This window comes from Charadrius vociferus, unplaced genomic scaffold (assembly GCF_000708025.1).
Source record: "Charadrius vociferus isolate BGI_N301 unplaced genomic scaffold, ASM70802v2 scaffold87, whole genome shotgun sequence".
In the NCBI taxonomy this organism is placed as follows: domain Eukaryota; kingdom Metazoa; phylum Chordata; class Aves; order Charadriiformes; family Charadriidae; genus Charadrius; species Charadrius vociferus.
In genome coordinates, this window is record NW_009649314.1 from 535,089 (window position 1) to 560,434 (window position 25,346).

At 36.5% G+C, this 25,346-nt stretch overlaps 1 protein-coding gene across 1 annotated transcript in view; it reads right to left on the reverse strand.

Annotated features, from left to right (window-relative positions):
• The window catches only part of DYNC2H1 (dynein, cytoplasmic 2, heavy chain 1), a 197,053-nt gene that overhangs the window by 163,802 nt on the left and 7,905 nt on the right, over positions 1-25,346 (reverse strand). The window contains exons 8-31 of the mRNA XM_009889410.1: positions 25,114-25,248; positions 24,903-25,016; positions 24,613-24,724; positions 24,315-24,439; positions 22,841-23,016; positions 21,262-21,457; positions 19,990-20,085; positions 18,023-18,175; positions 17,826-17,924; positions 15,606-15,745; positions 15,285-15,513; positions 14,587-14,714; positions 13,186-13,301; positions 11,810-11,937; positions 8,485-8,634; positions 7,541-7,746; positions 6,505-6,660; positions 6,299-6,413; positions 5,729-5,899; positions 5,161-5,543; positions 4,271-4,403; positions 4,063-4,180; positions 3,782-3,894; positions 3,577-3,696 (exon numbers count right to left, since the gene is read on the reverse strand). Coding sequence (XP_009887712.1) covers positions 3,577-3,696; positions 3,782-3,894; positions 4,063-4,180; positions 4,271-4,403; positions 5,161-5,543; positions 5,729-5,899; positions 6,299-6,413; positions 6,505-6,660; positions 7,541-7,746; positions 8,485-8,634; positions 11,810-11,937; positions 13,186-13,301; positions 14,587-14,714; positions 15,285-15,513; positions 15,606-15,745; positions 17,826-17,924; positions 18,023-18,175; positions 19,990-20,085; positions 21,262-21,457; positions 22,841-23,016; positions 24,315-24,439; positions 24,613-24,724; positions 24,903-25,016; positions 25,114-25,248 — 3,612 coding nt within the window. The remainder of the gene's footprint in view (positions 1-3,576; positions 3,697-3,781; positions 3,895-4,062; positions 4,181-4,270; positions 4,404-5,160; positions 5,544-5,728; positions 5,900-6,298; positions 6,414-6,504; positions 6,661-7,540; positions 7,747-8,484; positions 8,635-11,809; positions 11,938-13,185; positions 13,302-14,586; positions 14,715-15,284; positions 15,514-15,605; positions 15,746-17,825; positions 17,925-18,022; positions 18,176-19,989; positions 20,086-21,261; positions 21,458-22,840; positions 23,017-24,314; positions 24,440-24,612; positions 24,725-24,902; positions 25,017-25,113; positions 25,249-25,346) is intronic.

The following is a 25,346-nucleotide window of genomic DNA, read 5'->3' on the forward strand; positions in this document are numbered from 1 at the left end:
CTTCCTGCCCTTTTTGAAGACTGGAGTGACATTGGCTATCCTCCAGTCCCCAGGCACCTCACCTGTCCTCCAGGAGCTTTCAAAGATGATGGAGAGCAGCCCAGCAATGACTTCCCCCAGCTCCCTCAGCACACGAGGGTGCATCCCATCAGGCCCCAACACTTGGCCTTTTTGGACCTCAGGAGGTTCACACGGGCCCACTTCTCGAGCCCATCCAGGTCCCTCTGAATGGCATCCCATCCCTCAGGCATGTCAACTGCACCACTCAACTTGGTGTTGTCTGCAGACTTGCTGAGGGTGCACTCAATCCCACTGTCTACGTCATTGATGAAGATATTGCACTGTACTGGCCCCAATAAGGACCCCTGAGGGGCAACACTTGTTACCGATCTCCATCTGGACATTGAGCCATTTACCACTACCCTCTGGATGCAACCATCCAAACAATTCCTTATTCACCAAACAGTCCACCCATCAAATCCATACCTCTCCAATTTAGAGAAGGATGTTGGGGGAGACCGTGCCAAAGACCTTACAGAAGGTCGTCCAGATAGATGACATTCGTGGCTCTTCCCTTGTCCATTGATGAGGTCACTCCATCATAGAAGGCCACGAGGTTGGTCAGGCAAGACTTGCCCTTGGTGAAGCCATGCTGGCTGTCTCAAATCACCTCCCTGTCTTCCACATGGCTTAGCATAGCTTCAAGAAGGTCTTGTTCCATCTTCCCTGGCACAGAGGTAAGGCTGACAGGTCAGTAGTTCCCAGCGTCCTCCTTTCTACCTTTTTTAAAAATGTGTGCAGTGTTTCCCTTTTTCCCATCACTGGGGACTTTTCATGACTGCCATGACTTTTCAAATATCATGGGAGGGTGGCTTGGCAACTACCTCAGCCAATTCCCTCAGAACTCTGGGATGCATCTTGTCAGGTCCCATAGACTTCTGTATATTCAGGTGGTAACAAACCTGATGTTCTCTTACAGTGGGAAAGACTTTGCTCCCCCAGTCCCTGCCTTGCAGTCCATCCACTCCAGAGGTATGGGGAGAGAGGTTGCCAGTGAAGACTGAGGGAAAAAAAGTTGTTGAGTACCTCAGCCTTTTTCTTGTCCGTTACCAGTTTGCAAGTCTTGCTCATCAGAGGGGGAAGCTTTCTTTGACCTTCCTTTTCTGGCTAATGTACCTGTAGAAGCCCGTATTATTCTTTGCATTCCTTGACAAGTTCAGCTTCAGCTGTGCCTTGGCCTTCCTGACCCCATCTGTACACATCCGGGCAGTGTCCCTATATTCTTCCCAGAATACCTGTCCCTGCTTCCACTGCCTCTCCATTTCCTTCTTGCTCTAGTTTGACCAGCAGGTCTCAACTCAGCCATGTAAGTCTCTTGCCTTCCTTTCCTCATTTCTTACACCTGGGGACTGAGAGCTCTTGCGCTCTATGGAAAGCATCCTTAGAGATCTGCCAGCTCTGTTCTGCTCCCCTGTCCTCAGGGCAGTTCTGCAGGGGGCTCTATTGACTTCCTTGAACAGCTGGAAGTTTGCTTTCCTAAAATTCAGGGTCCTGACTACTCTTCCCCTGACCCTTATCCCTCAGGACTGCAAACTCCAGCAGTGCATGATCGTTGCAGCCCAGGCTGTCTCCAATCTTGATGTCACCAATTAGCTCACTTGCACTGGTGTCCAAGGGGTCCAGTATTGCATCCCCTCTGGTAGGGCTGTCTATTACCTGGCTTAAGAAGTTATCCTCACTGGGCATGGGGTGATGTGACAGGAAGAGATCACAAAAATCAACAAAATGGGGTGTAAGCAGGGTCACCTCCAGCTCTTGCATGTCAGTGAAGAAGTGCCTGCAAGGCACCATTATGGAGAAATCCCTAAACCCTCTCCAGGAACTCAATATGCTGAGGTGCCTCTCTAAAGTACCTGTACACTAACGGGCACAGTATGGTGAATAAACATCACGAAATAGACATCTATATGCTATGACCTTATGATCATAGAGATGTGGTGGGGTGGCTCCCATGACTGGAGTGTTGCAAGGGAGGGATACAGGCTCATTGGGAAGGACAAGAAGGGAAGATGAGGAGGGGGAATTGCCCTTTACGTATCAGTGAAGAAGTGCCTACAAGGCACCATTATGGAGAAATCCCTAAACCCTCTCCAGGAACTCAATATACCTTTCTAAAGTACCTGTACACTAACGCGCACAGTATGGTGAATAAACATCACGAAATAGACATCTGTATGCTATGACCTTATGATCATAGAGATGTGGTGGGGTGGCTCCCATGACTGGAGTGTTGCAAGGGAGGGATACAGGCTCATTGGGAAGGACAAGAAGGGAAGATGAGGAGGGGGAATTGCCCTTTACGTAAGAGAGCAGTTGGAGCGTATGGAGCTCCATCTGCAGATGGATAAGGAGCCAGCTGAGAGTTTATGGGTTAGGATTAAAGAGGACAGGTCAAGGTGATGTTACAGTGGGTGTCTGCTACAGGTCACCTGACTAGGAAGAATAAGTGAATCAGGCCTTCTACAAACAGACAGGAGCAGCTTCACAGGCCCTGGTCCTCCAGGGGACTTCCACCACCCCAATACTTGTTGGAGGGGCAACACAGTAGGACATAAGCAATCCTGGAGGTTCCTGGACTTCATGGATGACAAATTCCTCTTCCAAGTGATAGAGGAGCCAATGAGAACAGGTGCCTTACTGGACAAAGCCCAGTGAAGAGCAAAGATGATTAAGGGACTGAAGCATCTCTCCTACGAGGAAAGGTTCAGAGAGCTGGGACTGTTCAGCCTGGAGAAGAGAAGGCTCAGGGGTGATCTTATAAATTTCTATAAATACATGAAGGGCCAGTGCAAAGAAGATGGAGCTAGGCTATTTTAAGAGGTTCCCAGTAACTGGACAAGAGGCAATGGGCACAAACTGAAACACAGGAAACTCTGTCTGACCATCAGGAAACAATTTTTACTGTGAGAGTAACTGAGCACTGGAACAGGTTGCCTAGGGAGGTGGTGGAGTCTCCATTCCTGGAGACATTCCAAATCTGTCTGGACACAGTCCTGAGCGAATCAGCTACAGGTGGCCCTGCTTGAGCAGGGGAGGGGGACACCAGATGACCTCTAGAGGTCCCTTCGCCCCACAACCATTCTGTGATTCTGTGTGATTCTCTGTGCTACTTGTCAAAATTGCACAAAATAATTTCATGTTTATGGCTATTTCTGTTTATACAGCTAAGCTTTAGAAACAGTATTTTAATCAGATTCAAAAAGGGCTTTTTTATGTTACTCTTAGCAGCCCTGCATGTAACATTCACTACCAACTAAGATCAAGATTCACATCAAATTCAACAAACAGATGTTAGATCAGGTGCCATGTAAAGCACTTGAGTATTTCAAATGTTTACAAAAGAATTATAAGAATACATATTTTTAAGAATTTCTCTACACTGTAAGTGAATAAAATGGATTTGTTTGGGGTTATTTTATTCCAAATCCATATGTATACTTCTTTATGAGACTTCAAAAAAATAACTTATTTGGTAAATCTAAGACTATACAGTGGCATTACTGGATTAATTACTACCTGGGAAGGAAAGAGCGATGGATCAATTGAACCTTGTGATTTTTTTCCAGCATCAACACAGTCAATTAACATTTTCTTCAGGGTCTCCTTCATCTCCAAAGCCAAACCATTTAGCCATACCTGACAGATCAAAAAACAACTCAGAAGTTACATTACAAAATAATTTCTCAAAGATGCTTGAACTACTTGGATGGGATTTTCTTACCTCCACATCATTTGACAGAAGAACTTTATTTCTAAGTGACACGGTTTCTCCTTCTACAGACTTCATGGCAACTATGTATTTAAATTCTTCATCAAAGCTCACACTATTAATGCCTATTAATCAGAAAACAGCAATGAAATTATCTATCGTTAAGTCAAACATTAATTCCTTAGTCTCTAGTAGCAGAAAGAGAGAAAAAAAAAGTCTGCAACAGATAATTTAGCTTTGAAGAACCTTGTCTCTAAATAAGTACATTTCACAAATGAAGATCAATGCATTACCAGCAAAAAGTTTCTTAAGATGAGACTGAATAACCATAGGATTCATGGACTGTCCTAAAATTTCTAATAAGTCATCATCTCCAATGAAATAGAATCTTGGAAATGCTGAGCGCTTTTCCTATATAAAAACAAAATAAATCAGTTTTGTTTATTTAAATTCAAACGTAGCAACTTTCTTTACAGAAAAATATATTAATGTCATCTGTACCTCCAAAAACTCATTCAAAGATCTCTGACATCTCTGAAGTTGATCAAGTAAGGTAATTAAGGTATTTCTTATTCCTGTCCGGGCATTCAGTGATGTTATCCTGTTGTCACTCTTGATATCTGACATAATGGATCTTCACAGGAAAAAAAAAATGAGTAATTCATAAAACAGCCATTAAAATTTTAATCTTAATACGGTATACGAGTAGTTATGTAAATAAAGTACAGGTAAGTCATGTAAATATCTGATCTATAACTTTCAGTTTTCAGTATTAATGATGAAACTTTTCATAATTTACATCCATGTCTGTACAATATAATTTAATAACAACTATTTCTTGCTAAAATTTCTCCACCCAAAACCATGAAAATTCAATTCTTGACTTTTATTTCCTTCTAAGAAGTCATTTTAACTCAAATCAAGACAGATAATGGTACATATCTTTCTACATTTCTAAAGTCTCCTCTCTTTTTACCTCTTTGACTTGTTTGGAACAAATAAACCATCTATTTCTCCCAAAAGTCCATCTGTGTAATTTCTCAGCGAACTAAGTGCTTGTCTTCAACAAGAAACAATTCTTGAAAAAACAATTACATCACCTCTGCTTCTGTTGACAAGATTGATCTTGTGTTTGCCTGCGTTGTTTGTGAGCTTTGATGTTTCATGTGATTCCCTTCTCCAAATATACTCCATTAAATGAAACCTACATTACCAGTTTTATTCTCATCTATGTCACTGCCACAAACCTATATCTAATGATCTATATCCTGTTGCTGATCTTCATCTCCATACATATTCAAATTGTTCCAAATATTTTCACCATGAAAAATGTTCTAGCCTATACATGTCAAAGATACTACAAAAAAGAAGCCACATTCCATAACACTAACCTAAAGTCTTCATCAACTCTGTTAAAACGAGCCTGTTCTTTGGGCAGAGCTCCACGACCAAATATCGGTTCCAAATAGACCCACTTCCTTTGAATTTGGTTCATATTCTGCAAATACTCATCCAACTCAGCCAGCTTTTTTTCCCAGATGGACACTTTATCTTCAAAACCTTTGTAATACGGAGAGTCCTTGAGGGACTGTAGAAGACAGCGATGATCTCCAACTTGGTTGACTATGTCCTTCCAGTCTTTAATAAGCCTGATAGTCTTGCCTTGGCTATCTTCATAATCTGTTAATGTAAAGACAGCTCCAACTCCCCAGAGTTCAAGCTCACGTAATGATTCTCTGATTGTGACTTCACCTTGGGCCCGACAATTCAAATCCTATTTAAAAGCATAAATAGATTTCATTTGAAACTACAGAGCTTGCAATAAACTTTCCATTCAATAATATAACAAATTCTATAGTAAGAAAAATACAGAGATGCATACAGAACAAGATATACAATACAAGATATAAAATAAAGCATAAAATAAAATATAGTACCTTTATTTGAAATTATTCATACCTTAAGTTCCATTGCTTTTTCTATAATGGTATCCGTCACTTTTAGTAGATCTCCAAATAACAAACCCTCAAGTGTAGTACCTCGGGGAAGACCCAGAAGACGAAAGAGATCCAGCCAATGGTCTGGAGAAAGATGTTCTCCTCTTACATATTTTAGGAGTGGAATTATCATCTATAGCAAAAATGCATATGTGAATCCATCTAGTCTTTATGAAAATTATATATGTTTGATTACAGAGCGAAATGCTATTGAACCAAAACAAAAACTTACTTTCTTAAACTGAAATACATTTTTTTCAATTCCTGAGTTTAATGTTTAGGAGTATGACTGAGGAAAATTCATTGCTAAATGTGTGTCTGTGTAAACTGTAACGACCTTCCTGTTCACTGTAAGGAACTAAAAGGTTCTCAAAAGTAAGTGAAATGTTCAGAACAGTATCAGATGATATTTTGTTAAATTGTAACTGATTTTATTATAAGAACTGAACAATAAGCTACAAAATGCAATATATCACCCAGTAACACCAAAACATTTTTGGTTTTATACTCTTTTTTGTAATTAGCATCTTACTTTATATTTGTCCACTTCTTTTTGCAACTTTACTGTCATTACAGTATGTTCTTCCATCTTCCTCATTTTGTCATGCCAGTTAAACAAAAACTCTTCAAATAGGTATGTCTTACTCCTGTGTGACAATCAAATAGAAAAAGGTCATAACAACACAGTACTACAACCACACATATATGTCCATGAAAAAAAAAGTAACAAAATCATACCTAAAAGTAATCCAGTCTTCTTTAGCTTTTTCCTGAAAACCTTGATAAAACTCTTCATACAACGCCCAGACTTCTGCACAACTTTTAATATCTTGACATACAACTTTTGACAATGAGAAGTCTGGCTCTTCCAATTTAAAATGACGGCATTCTTCACTGAATAAAAAGATCATTGTATTATACGTTACATTACCCCATTACACATTTATGGTTTAAGACATGGTATCATATGGGAATAATTATACATTTTTTAGAAAAGCCATTGGCTTCATTGAAGAGCATTGCTGACAACTGCAATTTCCTTATAGTCTCCTTCTTGAATAGAAATAATAAAGGAATACGAGGGATAACTCTCCTACAAAGCGATCTTCTCCCATATTTGTAATTATTTTCCATAATCTTTCATTTATTTCTCACTTAATGAGAAAAGTTACTTTGTCCCCCAAAAACCAGAGCTTGAAAGAAAATAATTTTTAATTGATTGTTTCTTCCTGTTAGGTAGAAACAATATGCTAATTTTAGTTACTATCATATTTAAGTGGCAAGCTAAGAATTTAAATAGAAAACATTGCCTGCTTAAGACTTGCAATGAGCTTTACTGAAAGTAGGCACCCAGAGCAAAAATCCTTTCCTTTTGCACAACAGTCTATCAGATAGGACACCAGAAAGGGGAGAGGTGAGCTCTTGCCCACTTAAGTTACAGGAGGATTGAAGTAATAATTCCCCCTTCTTGGGCCAATATCCCAAACCTTCTCTTAGTGAGAATTTCAAGTCAGAATCAAGCCTTCATCGTACAGACTCCCTTACATGAAACCCAAAGAGGCTTCCTGAATTTTTCATTCCAAAAAACTCTAGAAAAACTTAGCTTGATAAATTCATGTCATGTAAAGGACCCTGAAAAACTAATGAAAAACATGCAATACAAATATAATGAAGCTCCTTATATTATCTGTTGTGATAAAAATTAGTTAACATTTTCTGAGATACTGAACCATACATTAATGAATAAGGTATACAGGGAAATAAACATACATACATGAGCTTTTCTTTCACGGTTTCAAGTTCATCAAATTCTTTTTTTTTTTCCTTTATGATCTGAGCACTTTTCTCAAGCACATCCTGATCACCTGTTTCAATGATATCATCATTTGGCTTTAGCTGATCCCAACGAGCTTTAAACTTTTCCAGGTCTTGATGGTATGTATTAACACGTGAAATCACATTTCCTTTCATCATTTCAATCTGTAAAGCAAGAGTTAAAATGAAATTCCTTCAATTCCTTCAACTACAACTATGATCAAAATCAAAGTATCAACTTCAAAACTTGATAACTACAACTTGATCAAAATCAAACTCACAAAACTTCTTGTATAATACCCTAAGAAATAGTTCATCTTTATTCTGCTGGGTTTTTTAAAAAAGGGGGCAGTAATTTATTTTTTTTATGCTGGTATTTAAGAGGTACTTATTTGGCCTATGCTACCTATTTAGCCTGCATCTTACAACACATAGAAAAATTGCTATATTTGTATGGCATATTGATATCTTCAGTAGAACTTTAAATGAGTTCAGCAATTTCTCTATGGACTGGAATTACAGGACTGCATAATTTAGCAAAGTTATGTGAAAAGAAAACAACAAGCATCAGTTCTAAAAACATGATAAAGTAATAAAAATGCTATATTTTAACTGTTACTCTGTTTTGCTCATTTAAACATGGCATTCATTAAGCTATCTCTTTCACCAGAAAGTTGAGACAGAAGTACAACAGTGTAACACTGATTTCGGCATCCGTTCAACAGAAGTTTCACCTAGGTATTGTTTAAGCAGTTTAAGTATTCTTCCTTTAAATGCTCTCCCTCAACTCAGTAATGAGAACTGAGAAAAATTATGGATTTAATCTAAGTAAAAAATATTTCTCCAGACTTCTTCAAAATAATTTCAACATTTTAAGGTAAAATATTAATCTTTTATTTTTACCTGTTCTGCAATCATAAGCTGGTGGCTTTCCATCATTAATTCAAATTTATCCCATGTAGCTCTTAGGTTACTGATAGTGTTCAAACCTGCACCAGCCACAGTTCGCAAAAGTTTGTTTTTATCTTCAGCCTCTTGAAACAGGAGAAAAATCTAAGTGGATTGAAAATATGTGTGTATGTAAAAATTCAGCAAATCCTACTCATCCAAACTACAAGTAAATACACAAGAATCATCAATTGTGTATGCACAGATTTTATGCTTATATACAGCTGCTTTTTTAATACTGTTTATAGAATAACATTGAAACACTGGAAAAAATAGTACCTGAGATATTTAGAGAAATTCTAAACCTTGATCTGATGTGAGCTATACAGAACTGAATGTTTCCTATGAAACAGGTAAGTGCCTCTTTACATATTGCAGAGATCCACTTAATCAGATTCAAGACCAGCAGCAGAAGAACAGAATTCAGTAAATACGTATATGTGTGTGCTGAATCTGGCTGGAATGGGGTTCACTTTCTTCGTAGCAGCTCATACTGACAACACACTATTGTTTCACCTGTTGCTGAACAGTATTTGCACAGCATCAAGGTTTTCTTTGTTTCTCATTCTGCCCCCAGCCCCAGTGAATAGATTGGGGGTGTGCAAGAGGTTGGGAGGAAACACAGCCAGGATGAAATATTCTATGCCACATTATGTCATGCTCAGCAATCAAACGGGGCGGAGTGGGGCTTAGGTAGTAGGTTAGACATCTTTTGCTCATGAACTGGCTGGGCATCGATATAACCAGGGGAGATGGTGAGCGACTGCACACTTGTTTTGTTTGTTCATTCTTTATTTTTTATTTTCTTTCTTTCTTCTTCCACTTTCCCTTCACTTATTGAAGTATTTTGATCTCAATCCATGAGGTTTCTGACTTTTACTCTTCCTTTCGTCTTTTCCTGTCTCACAGCGGGTGGGGGAGGCTGTTCGAGTGAGTGAGGAAGTCAGCAAGCAGCTGTGGTGCTTAGCTGCCTATTGGGTTAACCCACAACAATATAGAATAGCAAAAAGCAAGAATACAGATACTTCAAATAAACACAAATTATATTCATATAAAAGAGCAATACTGTTTTGTAAATTATAGAGAATTCATTTTCTTCAACATCCAACAATTCTCCCAGAGTTCCTACAAAATGTAAATACTTATACCCAACCTAACACAGTCCTTACTGAGTTAGCAGCCAAACAGTCAAACTGTATCCAAGATAAAGATTAAGCCAAAATTAGATGTCTGTACTGGGCTCGTTAAGTTGGCTTCTAAAACTTCATTATCACCAAAGACCACTGAAACCAAGGTCTCAATCATTTAATTCCAGGAGGTTTCCAGCCTTACTTGAAATCCCCTATTCTATCCCAACTACCTTACATCCACTTTCTCAAAAGTTATGGGTCTTCTAGATGTCCTGTGTCATAGCTGCCAGTCTTGTATGGAACTTTCAGATATACCAGGACATCCCCAAACAGTAGACACCTAAGTATTATCAACTGCATTGAGCTTTTAAGGGAGCTAAGAAATCAATTCAGGAGGATCAACCACCAGATGTCTACTTTAGGGAGAAATCGATTGTTTTAGGCTACAACTGACTATATTCACTAGGGAATTGATTCAGTTTCTCACAAATACATGCCTAGGGCCATTTGAGATGCCCGAGGGCACTTGCCTGGCCTCCAGTTGTAGCTACAGAAAGGCAGCCTCCAAGAACTCCTGTTATGTCTGCCAGTCTCGTGTGGATGTTGGATATGCATCTCAACAACTCTAGAAATGCACTTGTGGGCAACTGAACCAGACTTCCACTGAGCATATTAACAGTGCACACACAAAGCAAACACCTGTACATAGATACCTAAACTCAGATGCATTCATTTAGAACTGAATTGCCTTCTGGATAAATATTGTCTGGTTGGGAAGAGTTAATGTGTCTTTTGTAGTATTCCACAATTTTGGAGAACCAAAGTTCTTTAAAGGCATCAGTAAGGGTATGGATGAAGGAAATTAAAATTATATATTCCAGTTGGGTTTCCAAAAAGTTTTTAACACAACCCCTCACCAAAGGCATTTAAGGAAACCTGGTAACCTTCACATAAGAACTAACGTCCTTGCAGAGATGACTAACTGGGGTAAAAGATAGAAAACAGAGATAGGAGGAAATGGCTAGTTCCTGCAATAAAGAAAGGTTACCCATGGAGTTCTGCAGGTACGTGCGCTGGACTGCTCGAGGTGTTATAGAAGAGCTGGAAAAGGAGACTGACCTGTGAGATGATAAAGTTTAATACCACACTATTCCAGGCATTAAAATAGTTCATCTGTGAAGAACTGCAGAATGAACTTAGAAGAAACAGTGACTGAGGATAATGGTGACAAACCAAATTCAAGTAGATAATCATAAAGTGACATTTAAGTGAAAAAACAAATTTCACATGAACAAGTTCAGTTCTGAGCTAATGACTGCAGTTCAGGATTGTTACCAGCCAGATTTTAAAAATGGCACCTTAATTTGAGCAGTAGGAAGTAAAACAAATTTTAGAAGTCACAAAGGTAAAAAAGTGAATAGAAGAGATAATACTGTTACAAATCCATGATCTGCTTATATCTTAAAAACTGCGAAATTGTGTTGGTCCCGTAGAAAAATATTATCGTGAAATTAGAAAAGACTTACTGAAGGGCAACAAGGATGATCAAAGTTATGGGTGGATTACGTATAACAAAAGACCAGGCAAACTAAAATTCCTCTATCTAGAAAAGACATGGCTCATATAGGACACAACAAAGAACAGTACAATTGTGTCATGAAAAGCAAGAATAGGGACTGATTGCTCCATGTCTCTTCCAATGCAAGACTTAAATGGTATGAAGTTAACAGGTGGCAGATGAAAAAAAAAAATAGAAGGAGGGGTCTTTCAGGTAATAGGTAACTGACCTACACTTTACCAGAGGATATTCTGGATGTCAAAGGTGTATTTGCTGTCAGGAGAAGAGGAGGTAAGGTTGTGCAAGAGAAAGACACTATATGCTCAGGAACCACATAAAACTCAAAAAGGTTCTGTCTGGAGGCTAGAATGTAGGAAAGCATCAAATATGCTACTCCAATTTTATATTTTCCCCTAGGCAGCCACTTTATTCTACTGCTAGAGACAAAGTACTGTGCTACATGGACCACTGCCCTGACCCTATATGGCTACTGCACATTCTAAAGCAGTTATATTAAATGTAAGTTTCCATACTAGAAAGCAATTACATTTTTGATAGCTGTTGTTATGGATGTGATTAAATAGTATCTTACCCCTTCTTTTTGTTCATGTAGGTTTAAATATTTTAAATTGTCTTCTGCTATTTCCTCTACAGTCTGGGGTCTGATCACTAATGCTTCCGTGGCATCAGTAAGAAATGAAGAAATGTCATATAGGTGAGCTATATAAAGGTGGAAAACAAAGTTATCATGGAGAAAGTATTTGTATTAATAAATATCCAAGTCGCAAAAATGTACTGTGATACAACATTGTCATAAGATACAATAATGTATGCGAAGTATTTGCTTAAAACATTGCAGACACATTGCAGACCCCAATCTTACAAGCTGCTCCAACAAAAACCGCATGTTTGTGTTTACACATAGCTTCTTAAATATAATCCACTGCATCTAGTGTACGATTTGGACCGTAAGTATCAGATTCCCCTCTGAGAATTAAACATAAATACCACAGGCATTTATTTACATGCTTTCAAAATCTGTATAGGTCTTTTTTTGGGTAAATGGAGAAAAACAAATGTTAAAAATGCTTTTGGGGTTTGGGGGGGTTTATTTTTAAAGAAACTAACTAACTAAAGCCACCTTGCTTTAAATACTGAAAAGATTCACAAACAAAAGCCTGATTAGGCTATAATGTTGTATTTTCCCACCAAGGTAGATCTTTTTGGTACTGAGAAAGGAGCTACACAATTCCAGGAAATAATACATCTTCCAGGAAACAATTCATTTTTCAGGCTATGGAAATAATTCACTTTCTGCACAACCCCTGTTCTGTATTTCCTGTGTTGATTGTTACATTTAACGCACAAAGTGCTGGTATTTCTCATCATCCACACCTTATTGCGTTTTGTTCACCTCTGCCAGATATAGATAGACCACTTAAAAATAGAGAAATACTTTGCACTGTTTAACACTCTGCATTTTGACAATCTAAGTGACGAGTAACTCTGTGGAGTAAGTCTAGATTATTTAAGACTCCTCACAAAGTATTTCAATTTCTGAAATAAAAATCTAATATTTTTTAATTGCAACATTTCATGATGCCCCCTTCAATTACCCTCAAATGCCTAAGAAATTTTCCTCCCTCAAAAGTCAAAGATATTCTCCTCCCTGAAATGAGATTTTCCTCCAAACAGAAGAAACAAATAAAATAACGTTCATATGTATTCTTTTACGGCCAGAACAGATGTGGCCAAAATAAGTGAATGGGAAAGATATACATGGACATCAAAGGGTCTTAGGTTAGGCCTGTAGTGATGAATTAGTAGCAGATTACTTTCTCTGCACTGCAATTTCTGCAGGTCACTGTGCCCAAGAATAAAATATTTCATAAAAAGAGTATTTACATTAACACAAATGTCTACAAGTACGACAGAAACCAAAAAATACTATTAATTAAAGTTATTTACCTTGAATAGATTTTCTCAAGGAAATGACAAGAACATCATACAACTTCTGGATGAAATCATCAATTACAGTTTTCACAGGGTTGCAATTAACAGTTAAACAATCTATCCTGATGGTGCTTCAAGACAAAAGATTAAAAAACAGCAAATATTCAGTAGTATACTTATGTGTCAATATCTCTAAGATCTATGCACGTCTATAGTTTACCCTGATTTTGTAGGCTAATAAGAAAAAAAATCCCTCATAATTCTGTTTTAAAAAGTCATAGCTTATTAGGAAAATTATTCATAGTATTGAAATATTTCAATAACCATTATAAATATATATTTAGTTTTATGGGGACTATACGGCCTAATGCTCTGCTCCTCCAAATAGTTAGAAAATTGCTTGATTTTATGTAACCATTTTTATTTCATGTCACTAAATTCAAAAGGACTATTTCTACACTCAAAAAGAAAAATATTTTGATTATTTGTACAGTCACATCCTTAAATCTCTGATTTCCATGCGAATTTACTAACCTGGGCTTCGATAGTCCTAAGAACATACGAATAGCCATAGTGAGTCATTTCAAGGCCCCATATCTAATATCTCGCAGTGACTACAAGTAGATGCCTAAAGAACACTAAGAAAAAGGGCTGCCTGATTTGATTCCTTCCTGAGTATCCTCCCTCAGCACCAATTATTTTCAACTCATGGCACTTCATTGCCACATGTGATATCTGGCTACAAGACACACCAGCCAATTTCTTTTCTATTCACCACAGTCTGTCCTTGAACTCATGAAAATCTTTACTGCTCACAGTATCACTTAGCCAACAAGTTCTACCAGTCCATTCTCCTATATGAAATGTCACCTCTCTTTACTTGTTCTCAACACGATTCCCACCAGTTTCATTTGAGAACTCTAACTATGCAACACACTAAATTCCATGTGCATATATGTAAGAACAAAAGCCTACACCAGCATATTTTAAACTATAAGTTATAAGAGGTAATCAAGTGTTTCACTACAGGAATTATTTCATGTATAAACATTCACTAAGTCTGTTCCTAACTGCCACGTGCACTGAACATGTGTAAGACTTAGCTAAAAGAATTGTTAAAATACCACTTTTTTGTAGTATTTCAGAATCAGCCTGAATTTTGAGAGGGTTTCCCATCATATCAGAGGAAGACTTAATTAAAAGTTTTTAGAGAAGGCTGTGTAGATAAAAGGGAATAAGTGTTCAAAAATAAATCCAAAAAGCAAAAATTTAAACATTTTAAAAGTACATCAATATTTTTAAAATGCTTGAAATTCATTCTATACCTCCACATAAAAAGAATACTTTTATTTTACTATTACCTTTAAAGTATCTGATAGAATACATTATTCAAACAACATAATAGTTACACTATACCTTGGAAGACGTTCTGCTTCTTTCCCTCTCACTTTTAATGCTTTGAAGTTTTTTTCCCAGTCCTGTTTGCTGGAAAGATGGGTCTTCACCAGAGTTTCCACATCTACTTGGCCAATTACGATCCATTCCTTTTCAACATTATTTTTGATTTCATGGAAAAGAAATATTTTTCCAGGCTAAAAAAATCTCTGTTTCTCAATGATATTAAAATACTTTAATAATGTTTTCAAGCTACACTCTCTTTAACCTTTGTGCTCCTTCAATTACCTACAGATTCTCTCAGTGCAAAAATCCGGAGGTACAAAATGGTTTGATATATTCACACATTTAAGGATAATCAAAACGGATTTTGAACAAAAGCAAAAAGACAGCTATAATACTGAGGCTTCAATGGGAACTATACATATTCTTCAAGCTAGGTATGTGCTTACGTGGTTGGCTTAACACGGGTGGACTTACTAAGCTTTTGCTTATATGCCTTGTAGAAAATGACAATAATGCACAAATGTCATTGTTCAGTTACTACTAGAATGTCCAAGGACAATAATGCACAAATGTCATTGTTCAGTTACTTCTAGAATGTCCAAGGACAATAAGGCACAAAAGTCATTGCTCAGTTACTTCTAAAATGTCTGAAGCCTAAAATGATACAAAACTAAAAAAAAAAAAAGCACGAGTCAGTCAAATATTGATAATACCTTGAATTGATTAGAAACTTCTGTCAGCCTTCTAAACAAATCCTCTGCTTTACTGAAAGCAGTCACAAATCCATTTGCATTTCTTTCGGTCATAACAGTGAATATAGACTCTTCTTCTGCTTCACTTACTCCCCTAAACTGATTCGGAATGGAGATGAATCGCTTCATTTCTCTATAATATCTAGCTCGTACTTCTTCAAAAGGAGGTCTGAATTGCAACCGGCCTTGTCTAAAAAGTGAAACAAATCACACAAAAACTAATATTTGAATGTAATCTGAGCCAGAATACTTTCTTAACAGGAAAAAAAGAAAATAACTTACTTGAATGTTAGATCAATCGTTATTTCTGGTAAATTTTCATTGAGCGCTTCTAAGCCCATTTGATACTGATGCTCCAGAGCTTTGTAAAGCTGATGATTCCAGTGCTGTCTCCAAGCTTTCATATCACATGATTTGAAACCCTAAAATTCAACAATGTTAATTTTCTTTTATGCCTCAAGCAATAATTATAAGATGAAACTGAGCACAGTACAATGCCTGAAGACCAGGATCTTAGTAAAATTCAAAGAAGTATCACACCACTGGAACAGACTCCCCAGAGAAGTGGTCACGGCGCCAAGTATGTCAGAGTTCAAGAACCATCTGGACAATGCTCTTAGTCATATGGTTTAGTTTCAAGTGGTCCTGCGAGGAGCAGGGAGGCAGACTTTATGGTCTTTGTGGGTCCCCTCCAACTCCAGATCTTCTACAATACTATGACCAGTTTGAATATTAAGAAGATCTAGAGCTATTACATTTATTTGAAATGAATACAAGAATAAAAAACTAATATCCAGATCAAACCACTCTCTATGGCAGTTCAACATAACAACTTCACTGAGGTTCATCGCCCATTGGCTTACTATGAGATTCTTCAAGGTTACTGTAAAATGCACAGGACTGCTAGAAATAAGATACAGAGCTGGCTGGCTGAGAGATCTAAACCTGTATCGCACCTTTTATTTTGTTATGATATGTAAGCTACCTTTTAAACAGTATTTCGGAAAAGTCTTGTATGTTTCCACAGATCAACGTAACTAACAATTACGTACAAGAATTTCTCTTAAAGAACTCAAATTTTCATTGGAATCTACTACATTGCACTGTAAGAATGTGTAAAGCTGTATCACACACTCAAGTCTGTAAATGGTCACTTGTAAAGCCATACAGGGATTTTCAAAAGGGCAACACAAGTGAAAAAGAAATTAGAAACTTCTTCCAGCTTAACAGGTTCTCTTCTTATTTAATTGGATAGAGATTTTCAGCCAGGGCTTTGGAGGCAGTCCAAGGTTGCTGCAGGGAGCTACACACTTAAGGTCTCCCCTACAATTCAACGCTGCCCAGAGGATCTCTCCCAAAAGAAAGATTCAACAGATTAAGAACACCTGAAATTGTCTAAATTAAGCCTTAAGATAATTATAAATAGGGTTTTTTAAAGAAATACGTAAAATCTTGATGACAACAGCAGTAAGACTATACCATCTTGTAATTTTGGATGGTGAAACCAGAATACACTTAGTTTAGTTTCACCACTTCTGGTCAATGATTTAAAAAAAAGTGACCAAATACAGTTCAGTTAATTTTCCATGTAAAATATTCTGTAATACCAAAACAATTTTCAAACAGATGTTAAAGCAAATACAGACTATTAATTTTCACTTCAAGATATAAATTTGCAAACTAGATTTCAGAAGAAATTACAAACCAAAAGCTGAATCAATGCACTTACTAATTATTCATATTATCTTGAGAAGTTGGAAAAAATGTAAGAAAAATGCAGCAAAAATACTGCATTTCTTTGAATGACAAAAGCCAACTAAAATAATCTGGTTTTGCATAAGAAAGGCTAAGAACACCACATCCATCTAAGAATATAGCCCCATTATTGCTGAAGGCTATAGGAAAAATTAAACTGACTTGAATGATGCCTCAAAATAGCTTAGGGGATAATAATATCAGCCAGTTACTTTGATAAGATGATAGTCTTAACAAAATCCTTATCATCTTATTTGATGATCTTAAGGGCCTTTTCCAATATAAACATTTCTATTCTGAAAGTTGATGTTGATAAGTGAACAAATAATAATGTGGGTTTCTCATTAATTCAGGCATAAATGCATTTTAATTCTAAATTTAATATATTTGTTCTATTCTGCCTGGGGGTCACTCATATCTGTACCAATTTCTTTATTTTACCTTGCATTAATGGCTCAGACACAATTGATCTACGATTTTCCCATTTTTTCATCTAACCCCCACCATCTGACCAAGTGTCGTTCTTCTTCCATTACTCGCATGACATAAAAAAAGATCGTCCTCATCCTCCTCATCTGAGATTTTACCTCACATCCGGCATCAACTGGTACACAGTCAATTTTCCTGAGCTAGCTAGTTAACTTCTTACTCAAAACGAACTCAATCATGCCATGTTTGAGTCTTAAATCTTGATTACTGTTGAAAAGTCAAATATTCGCAGTTTGCAATACGATAATGAAACCCTGCCTGTGCCTCGAGGCTGGCAAAAACAGTTCGGAGCTCCTGGAGTCCGTCTTTCCATCGCTGCTGCTGCCGAAGTAGATCAATATTCATGAGCGATATAACCTGTTAAAAGAATTTTAAAGGATAATAAACATATTCATCACTACATAAATGAAAGAAAAGGTGAGAGACATGGTTTCAATTTCAACTGGAAAATATACCTTTTCAATGAAGTTTGTGTGCCACTTTCTTAGTTTTCTATTTTCGGTGGAAAGCCGTTCAGCAGCAGCTTGGAGTTTTTGGATATAAGCTTCCAATTGCCTAGGATTATCCCACGTTATTTGAGCTTTTCCTCCAGGACCGGATTTTGAATGCTTGAAAATCATACAAACTTTGTAAGATTTAATGACAAATATAGTCTACCAGCTCGCATACAGGAAGTGATAATATTAGAAAGATGGTTTTACTCCTTGTAAAAAAAATGGAGGACCTCCCTCTCACTACTGCATTAGAGACATAACAGTCTGGGAAATTCCAGACACGTGGACATATCATTATAGCTACATCAACGCACTGGGGAAGGATTAATGCCAGACTCTTAACAGACTTTGAAATAAATCCACTGATGTTGAGACTCCTGCCCCACACATATAAGCAGACATCCTAAGCTAAGAGGACACCTTACACTCCTCCTTTCCTCTTGGTTCTGCACAGACCAGAAAACAAAATGTCACACTAATAATTACTATCCAGCTTCACCCATTCATCATGAAATAATTTTTTTAAATTACACTGTAAAATTCCACTGACTCACACGCAGCTTTGGGGAGCTCCATTTCTCTGGGCTTTTTATCAAGGTTCTGGAGGTTTTATACATTTTGCTAAGTTTACAGTAGAAAATCAAAACACAAAAGGATCTGAAGTTCCACAACTCGACCTATTCCTAAAAGATGTAGGGTGCTGGGAGACAGGACTACACCACCACAGGCAGAAATCACATCAAATAGGAGAATATGTTGTGCCTTTCAACACTTCTGCAATCACTGTCTTAGTGTCTGTACACTAAAGGAATCTGTGGCATAATCTGCAGCCAGCCCAAGGAAAATGTAAGAGATAGTTTGGGAAGTTTTTCCAGGAAACTTTTGAACCTACAGTTTGGTCTGGTCTCTCCACCAGTTTGTGCAAACTACTTTCAGCCTGATTCTTATACTCTGTCTTGCAAAACAGTTCTCAGGGCTGAGTTTCCAATCGTCTCTGTAAGGCTTGCTCTGCAGGCATTATTCTCTTGTGCAATACAGTTTATAATTCTCCAGCTACTCTCATATTTTAAGAGTGTTGGAAGAATATGAAATGCTTCTAACTGATCAAAACTGGTAAACTGAAATTCATGATATGCAACATGTTTGACCAGACATAAAATAGAAATACAGCGTTAAAAAACCATAGATTGTAGTGTAATTTTTAAGTTCGATTTGTCCCTTCAAAGCAGAAAAATGAAAACAAATAAATTCCTCCATATTGCTCCAAATTCCTTAAAAGAACCTGAAATTTCTCTAAGTATAGTGAACTTCCTAACAATTATTAAAAAAATCCTTTTCTCAGAACAACTATATTATATCTGAACACCAACCCACCGTAACAAACTGCATGCATAAGTCCATAATCAGGTAGATTCACAGATTCTTTGTTCTTAGTCTAAAACAGAAACTATCTACTTTCAACCTGCCTAAAACATGAATTAGAAATACTCAAGAGAATTGCAAAATCCAGAGACTTAATAACAGTCAGTGAAACCATTCCTTAATGCTAATTTATCTCCAGAATAAAGTATATGCCATTTTTGCTAAAATAGACCAAAGCATTATTTAGAACTGCTAAAACAGGAGTTACATTCCCACCTATTAAGGAAGTGACCACGTTGTAGTTCATGTGCAAATTCAAACACTAAAAATAATTCCTGAGAGAGCATATTACACTAATATCCAACGTAAAAAGGAGTAAGTAGTTGTTTAAATGACAGTATCAAAAAAAAGGCCCACTGATTTCAATCAATGCTAATTAAACAGATGGTGGTGTCTGTATGGGAAGACTGCAGTTAAAAAAATCCAGCAATAAATACAGAAAAAGCAGCACAGAACATGCACAGATACCATTGAAATTTAAAATATAGAGAGAGGAATTCTTTCACCTTAATTATTTGTTCAAATGCTAGAGCAGACTGTAACATCATTGGCTTCTGACTCTCAATCATTTGTTGATCAATAGAATTATAAAAATGTGCCACCTGTAAAAATGGAAAGATTAAATTTACAAGAACAGATAAAAATATTTATATGCCAATGAACGTAATGCAGAGTATTCTGAAAGTATTGCCCAATGAGTACCATTAAGATATGAGAATTAACTGTAATAGAAAATGTTTACAAAAATGAAGTACATATGCAATGCTAATGTGATCCTATCTTCTTTTAGTGACAAATTCTAATAGCAAAAAATACTGCTACTTACACCCGTCTGAGGTGATTATACTTCACCTTAAGTGAAATAGATTCAATCTCCGATTTACTGCAAGCAGCACAGTTTCACTATATTATGGAGATGTATGCACCTAGTGCCATTTCAGAGGCCTTCAAGCATCCATGACATCCGCCAGAATATGGCACAAGACTAAAACAGATCTATTTACTTCCAGATTAGCAGCTGGATTAAGAGGGATACCCTACAACTTGGTTTAGTTGTCCGCACATAGATATCTGGTGCCTTTTGAGATGACTAAGGTTTCTACTTAGGCACTCGTCAGTGCCCCAGATGCATGAATATCTCCCAAGTATTGTGTCATCTCTGCCTTAGCTTTGCAGATATCTCAGACACCAATGACACCTCATGTGAAACTAACTGAGCCTGTGTAATTACATAAGAATTTTTACCAATATATACACATTTGTTCTTGCATCTTACAGGAAGAGAAGACAACTTGACAAGGTCTTTCAACTGAAATATAAGCCCAATAAAAACTTATGTAGCATTGAGTCCAGTGAAAAGATAACCCCCCCAAAAAACAAACACACATATCCATTACAATACTTGCTAATACTGTCATTTCAAAACTAGAAATGGTGAGGATAAGCTGGTCCATTTAATGACATTTTCCTTCAGTTATAATTATTAGAAACTGAGACTAAAACCAGGTCAATGAATTACTTGTCGTATTTTTGTATATTCATACGGTAACTTCACATAGCTTTAACACTATAATTCATTGGGTTTCAAAAGACACGTTCCAAAATTATAAAGCATTTCCTTATTTTCGTTCTCTTTTAAGGACTTAATTTGTTCAAGAAACAAGTCACTTCCATACAGACAAACAGCAAAAAGCTAAACCACAAGTCAGAAAATAGTTTACAAATTACAAAAGCCAGGAAGTCAGAACAGGAAGTTATTATGACATTTAACTTTATACCTGTTTGAGGATGACCGCCTGCTTACAGAACTTTTGTGCAGTATTTGCAAGATGCTGTATTTTAGCTGGTATAGCAAAACCAAGTGCTGATAGCTGACGTACTTCTCTTAGGAGAGTCACCAAACGATCTGAATAAAGTATGTTTAATGTTCCAGAAACGTGATCCAACTCCATTACAGGACTATTGGCTTGGATGCTAAACCAAAATCAAACATTTTATTGAATATAATTTGAAATTGATCCTTTCTTAGGTGCATTTTATAATATAAAAAACAATTCTAAAAAGCTTGATGCCATTCTATTACATTTTTCTACCTTTATTAACATTTTGATTTACTCAGAAATTATTATAGTAACCTTTCTCTTAATTAAAAGCCAATGAAGACAAGAAATGAACAATGCCTATTGGGTTTTCCTGGCTTGTTACAATAGTTAACATAATAGTTAAAATGTAACTCGCAGCTAGACACTATTTCTCAGATACACTGGATCCATCCTACTGTCTCAAGCAGCCACTTTACAGACCGCAGCCTTCAGCACTGCAATTGGGAAGAAATTCTCTGAGGCAACCAATCCAAGAACCAGGACTTGGATCTGTGGAACATTTTGGTATGCACAATCAGATGCTAATAAGAATATCAGCCTATCTTTAGATTTTACTCTTTTTTTTTTTCCTCTATTGTTGTAATGCTTTTGCCACCATCCTCCTAGGCTTCTTTCATGAAAACTTCAGCTTTACCCATTTTTTCACTTTTTTCCTCATCTTTTTTTATTTCCCACATCCACTGCATTCCCCTTTTGCGGTGAGCTACCTCTTTTCTTTTCCTTTTTAAGTAATCTCTTTACATCTTTTAATATGTCACAATAACAAAATTTTATGGTACCAATAAATTAGATGGCTGTTATATATTGGAGTGCTGAATCTGCTTATTTGTCATATTTGAGTGTTTTTCATAAAATAAAAGTCTACACATAAGTATCAACTCCTGTATCCTCCGAAACTGTGGACAAACTCTTTTTTCAAAGAAAATTTGCAACAGGGATGCAGAAATGAACTACACAACCAGTCAATTAAAAAAAAAAATCTTAAAATATATTTTAATATCCCATAAAGTACCTTCATTATTTTGGGAAACACAATTCATGAGGTTTAAATTGATTTTCTCACCCTTCTTCCATCTGACCTATTTAGACTGCAGAATTTCTTGTGAATAGCAATTCATTTGTTACTCTACATGTCATCTGTACGTCACAGCTATACTCTAATCTCATCTGGTTTCTAGACACTATCACTGAATGGATTACAATGGACAACAAGTAGTAACAACAAGCAAACCAAACGTGTCTTTCATCCCAGCTGTTACTAGAAACTGCAAGATTAGTTATTAACATTGTCCTGTATACTTCACCTTACCAACCAAGCCTGCCAGGATGATGAAGCTATAATAAACTCTTCCATTTTATTTCTCCACTCAATTCTTAATTCTGTAATTTTTTTTATTTCATTCACCAAGTTCTATTGAATTTCACCACACTACAGATTTCAGCATAAACATTATTTAAACAAGAATGTATTTACCAAAGTCCTGACTTGGGATTTGATAATTCTAACTGGATATTCCTAGACCAATCATCAAATTGTTCTTGTTCATATATTTTTAACTGTTCCAGAAAAGAATCTGCACGTTGATGAAAAGTATGATATCCAGATAAGTCAGACAGAAGAGCCTCTGCCAGCTTGACAGCATCATCCACCTTAAACACAATCACAAAGAAACAAAGCTTAACTTCCCAGCAGGCAATTAGAAAAGTAAAATCACCACAATAAAAATCAGTATTACAAAGTATCCAAGCGAGATTCAAAAACCAATTAGGAAAAAAAAAAAAAGTGAATCCTGAGTTGTGTCACAGATGTTCAAATTCCCATTATAGTAAATCAGGTCTGGATAAGTTGTCCACCACAGGTGTCTACCACTACTAAGATACCCCAGAGTATCCCACCTGGTCTTTAGTTAATACTCCATAAAGCTACAGATCTCCCACGTGTCCTTTACTGTATCTATAAGGTCCATGCCAATACTCAAAGGTATTGCAAATGGGATTTCACATCTACATGTGGATAAATTAATCAAAACCCTAGTCAGTACAATAACTGACACATATCAGCTGAACTGCTCTCTACATCTTTAGCAGACCAAACAGAAGAAATCATTGTGAAACCTGATCTGCTGCTGTAGGACATTTAACAAAGTAACACCTTTAAGACCTCCACCCTGTGTGACATCCAGCTGAAATGGACCCTTGAGATTTCTGCAAATCACAGGTGAATGCCCAAAAAATGGGCTAATAGTTATTCTGGGATAAGTAACTTTTATACTCGTTCAAATCTATAGTTATTGTAAATAGTACTTATGTTTACAGAAAACATTTTCCTTTTAGCCAGTCAATAGTTTTCAAAAAAAGTTCCAGAGTTTCTAACTAAAGGGTAAATACAAACACACAAAAAATAACATAAGTTAAAATAGAGCCAAATATAGTTTAAACTCATTCTGTTGTAAGAGAACACACAGAATCGTTTGTAGTCTACTTTTACTACAGTCTCTATAGTAAATTCCCTGGTAGGCACTGACTCAAAAAACTACTAACAAGAAATCCCTTTGATTTCAAGGGGACACTATACAGGTTAATAACAACAAGTAGAATTAGGGTATCAGAATCTGGCTATCTGTAAATCTTAAATACAGTTTTAAAATGCAAACCGAAGGCTAAAAATTAACAAAACACCTCGTCTCAGAATTTTGGTCTTTTTTTGGGGGGAAAAAAAAAAAAAAAAGTCATAAAAGCAGGCAGTTCAGTGTATTACAAAAAGACTGTCTTCTGAGTCAGTTCATAAAATTTAACTTAGCAAGCAGCACCACTGACAAGGAATCCTGATGATATAACTCTCGGGAAGTTCACAATTTTTATGTGGCGAGTTCCCCACAGAAATCTCAAATACCATGTTTTATGTTCTATGACAATATTGTGTCGAAAACGGTAATGGAATCTGTTACCTTCAGCTCCAGTTGCCGTACCCATACAATATTATTGACCACTTCAGAAAGGTTTTTGCCTGACAGTGGTCCAGAAACATCACCAGGAACACCATGGCATCGAGTTTCAAAGTCTGTCTGATAGTCTAACGCAAGGAAAAGATTCATGTTAGGCCAGAAACATAATAGAACAAGCTTAAAATTATTACTGTAATTATAAAACATACTAGGGATACTGATAAAATCTTAAAAGTAAATAAAGAATTCTAGTATTTGCAAAATAACGTAATGCAATTAAATACTTTCAAATACATTTTACCTTTGACGTAATCTTGAAGTCTTACTAGTAATGTTTCCCTTTCAAAAAGCAATTCTTTGCTTATATTTGGATGCTTTATTAGTTCTTTATATTTCTGAAACGTTTGAAGAAGCTGGAATATGAAGTTAAAAAGTTATCTCTTTCTCCTGAAAAAAAATTAAACATATTCTGACACTACTCATTAGTGCTGTCTTTGGCTCTAAGTACTCACTCCTCTGCTCTAAACTAAATACTTAATAATTCAATAACTTCATCTTTAGGGGAGTTTTCAGACTACAAAAATACCATACCTGCTGAGGGCTGTCCTGAATTTCTGAAATAAATTTCTTCAATTTGCTTGCTATTTTTTGTTCGGCTGGTGCAATAATTCTTTCATACTGACAGACTGCTGCTTTCCATAATGGCTAGAGATAATGAGTTCATATGTTAGTTTAGGACTATTTGTATACATCACAAAAGGTCACAGAAAGAATGTGAATAAATTAAAAATAAGCATTATACCTCTGTATAAGGATTATAGTGTACAGGACTCAGACCAGCAAAGGGTTCGAACACCTGGGCAAGATGTAAAGCATTTTGTTCTCCAGCTGGCAAAAACAATGTAAGTTTTTCATGCAGTGTTCTAACAGTTAGCACCTATAACAGAAAAAGATATCTGATATAACCAACATTTTTTGACATTAAACTTCCATTTAGAAGCAAAAAGCACAAGCAGCACATCCTATCTCTCTCCT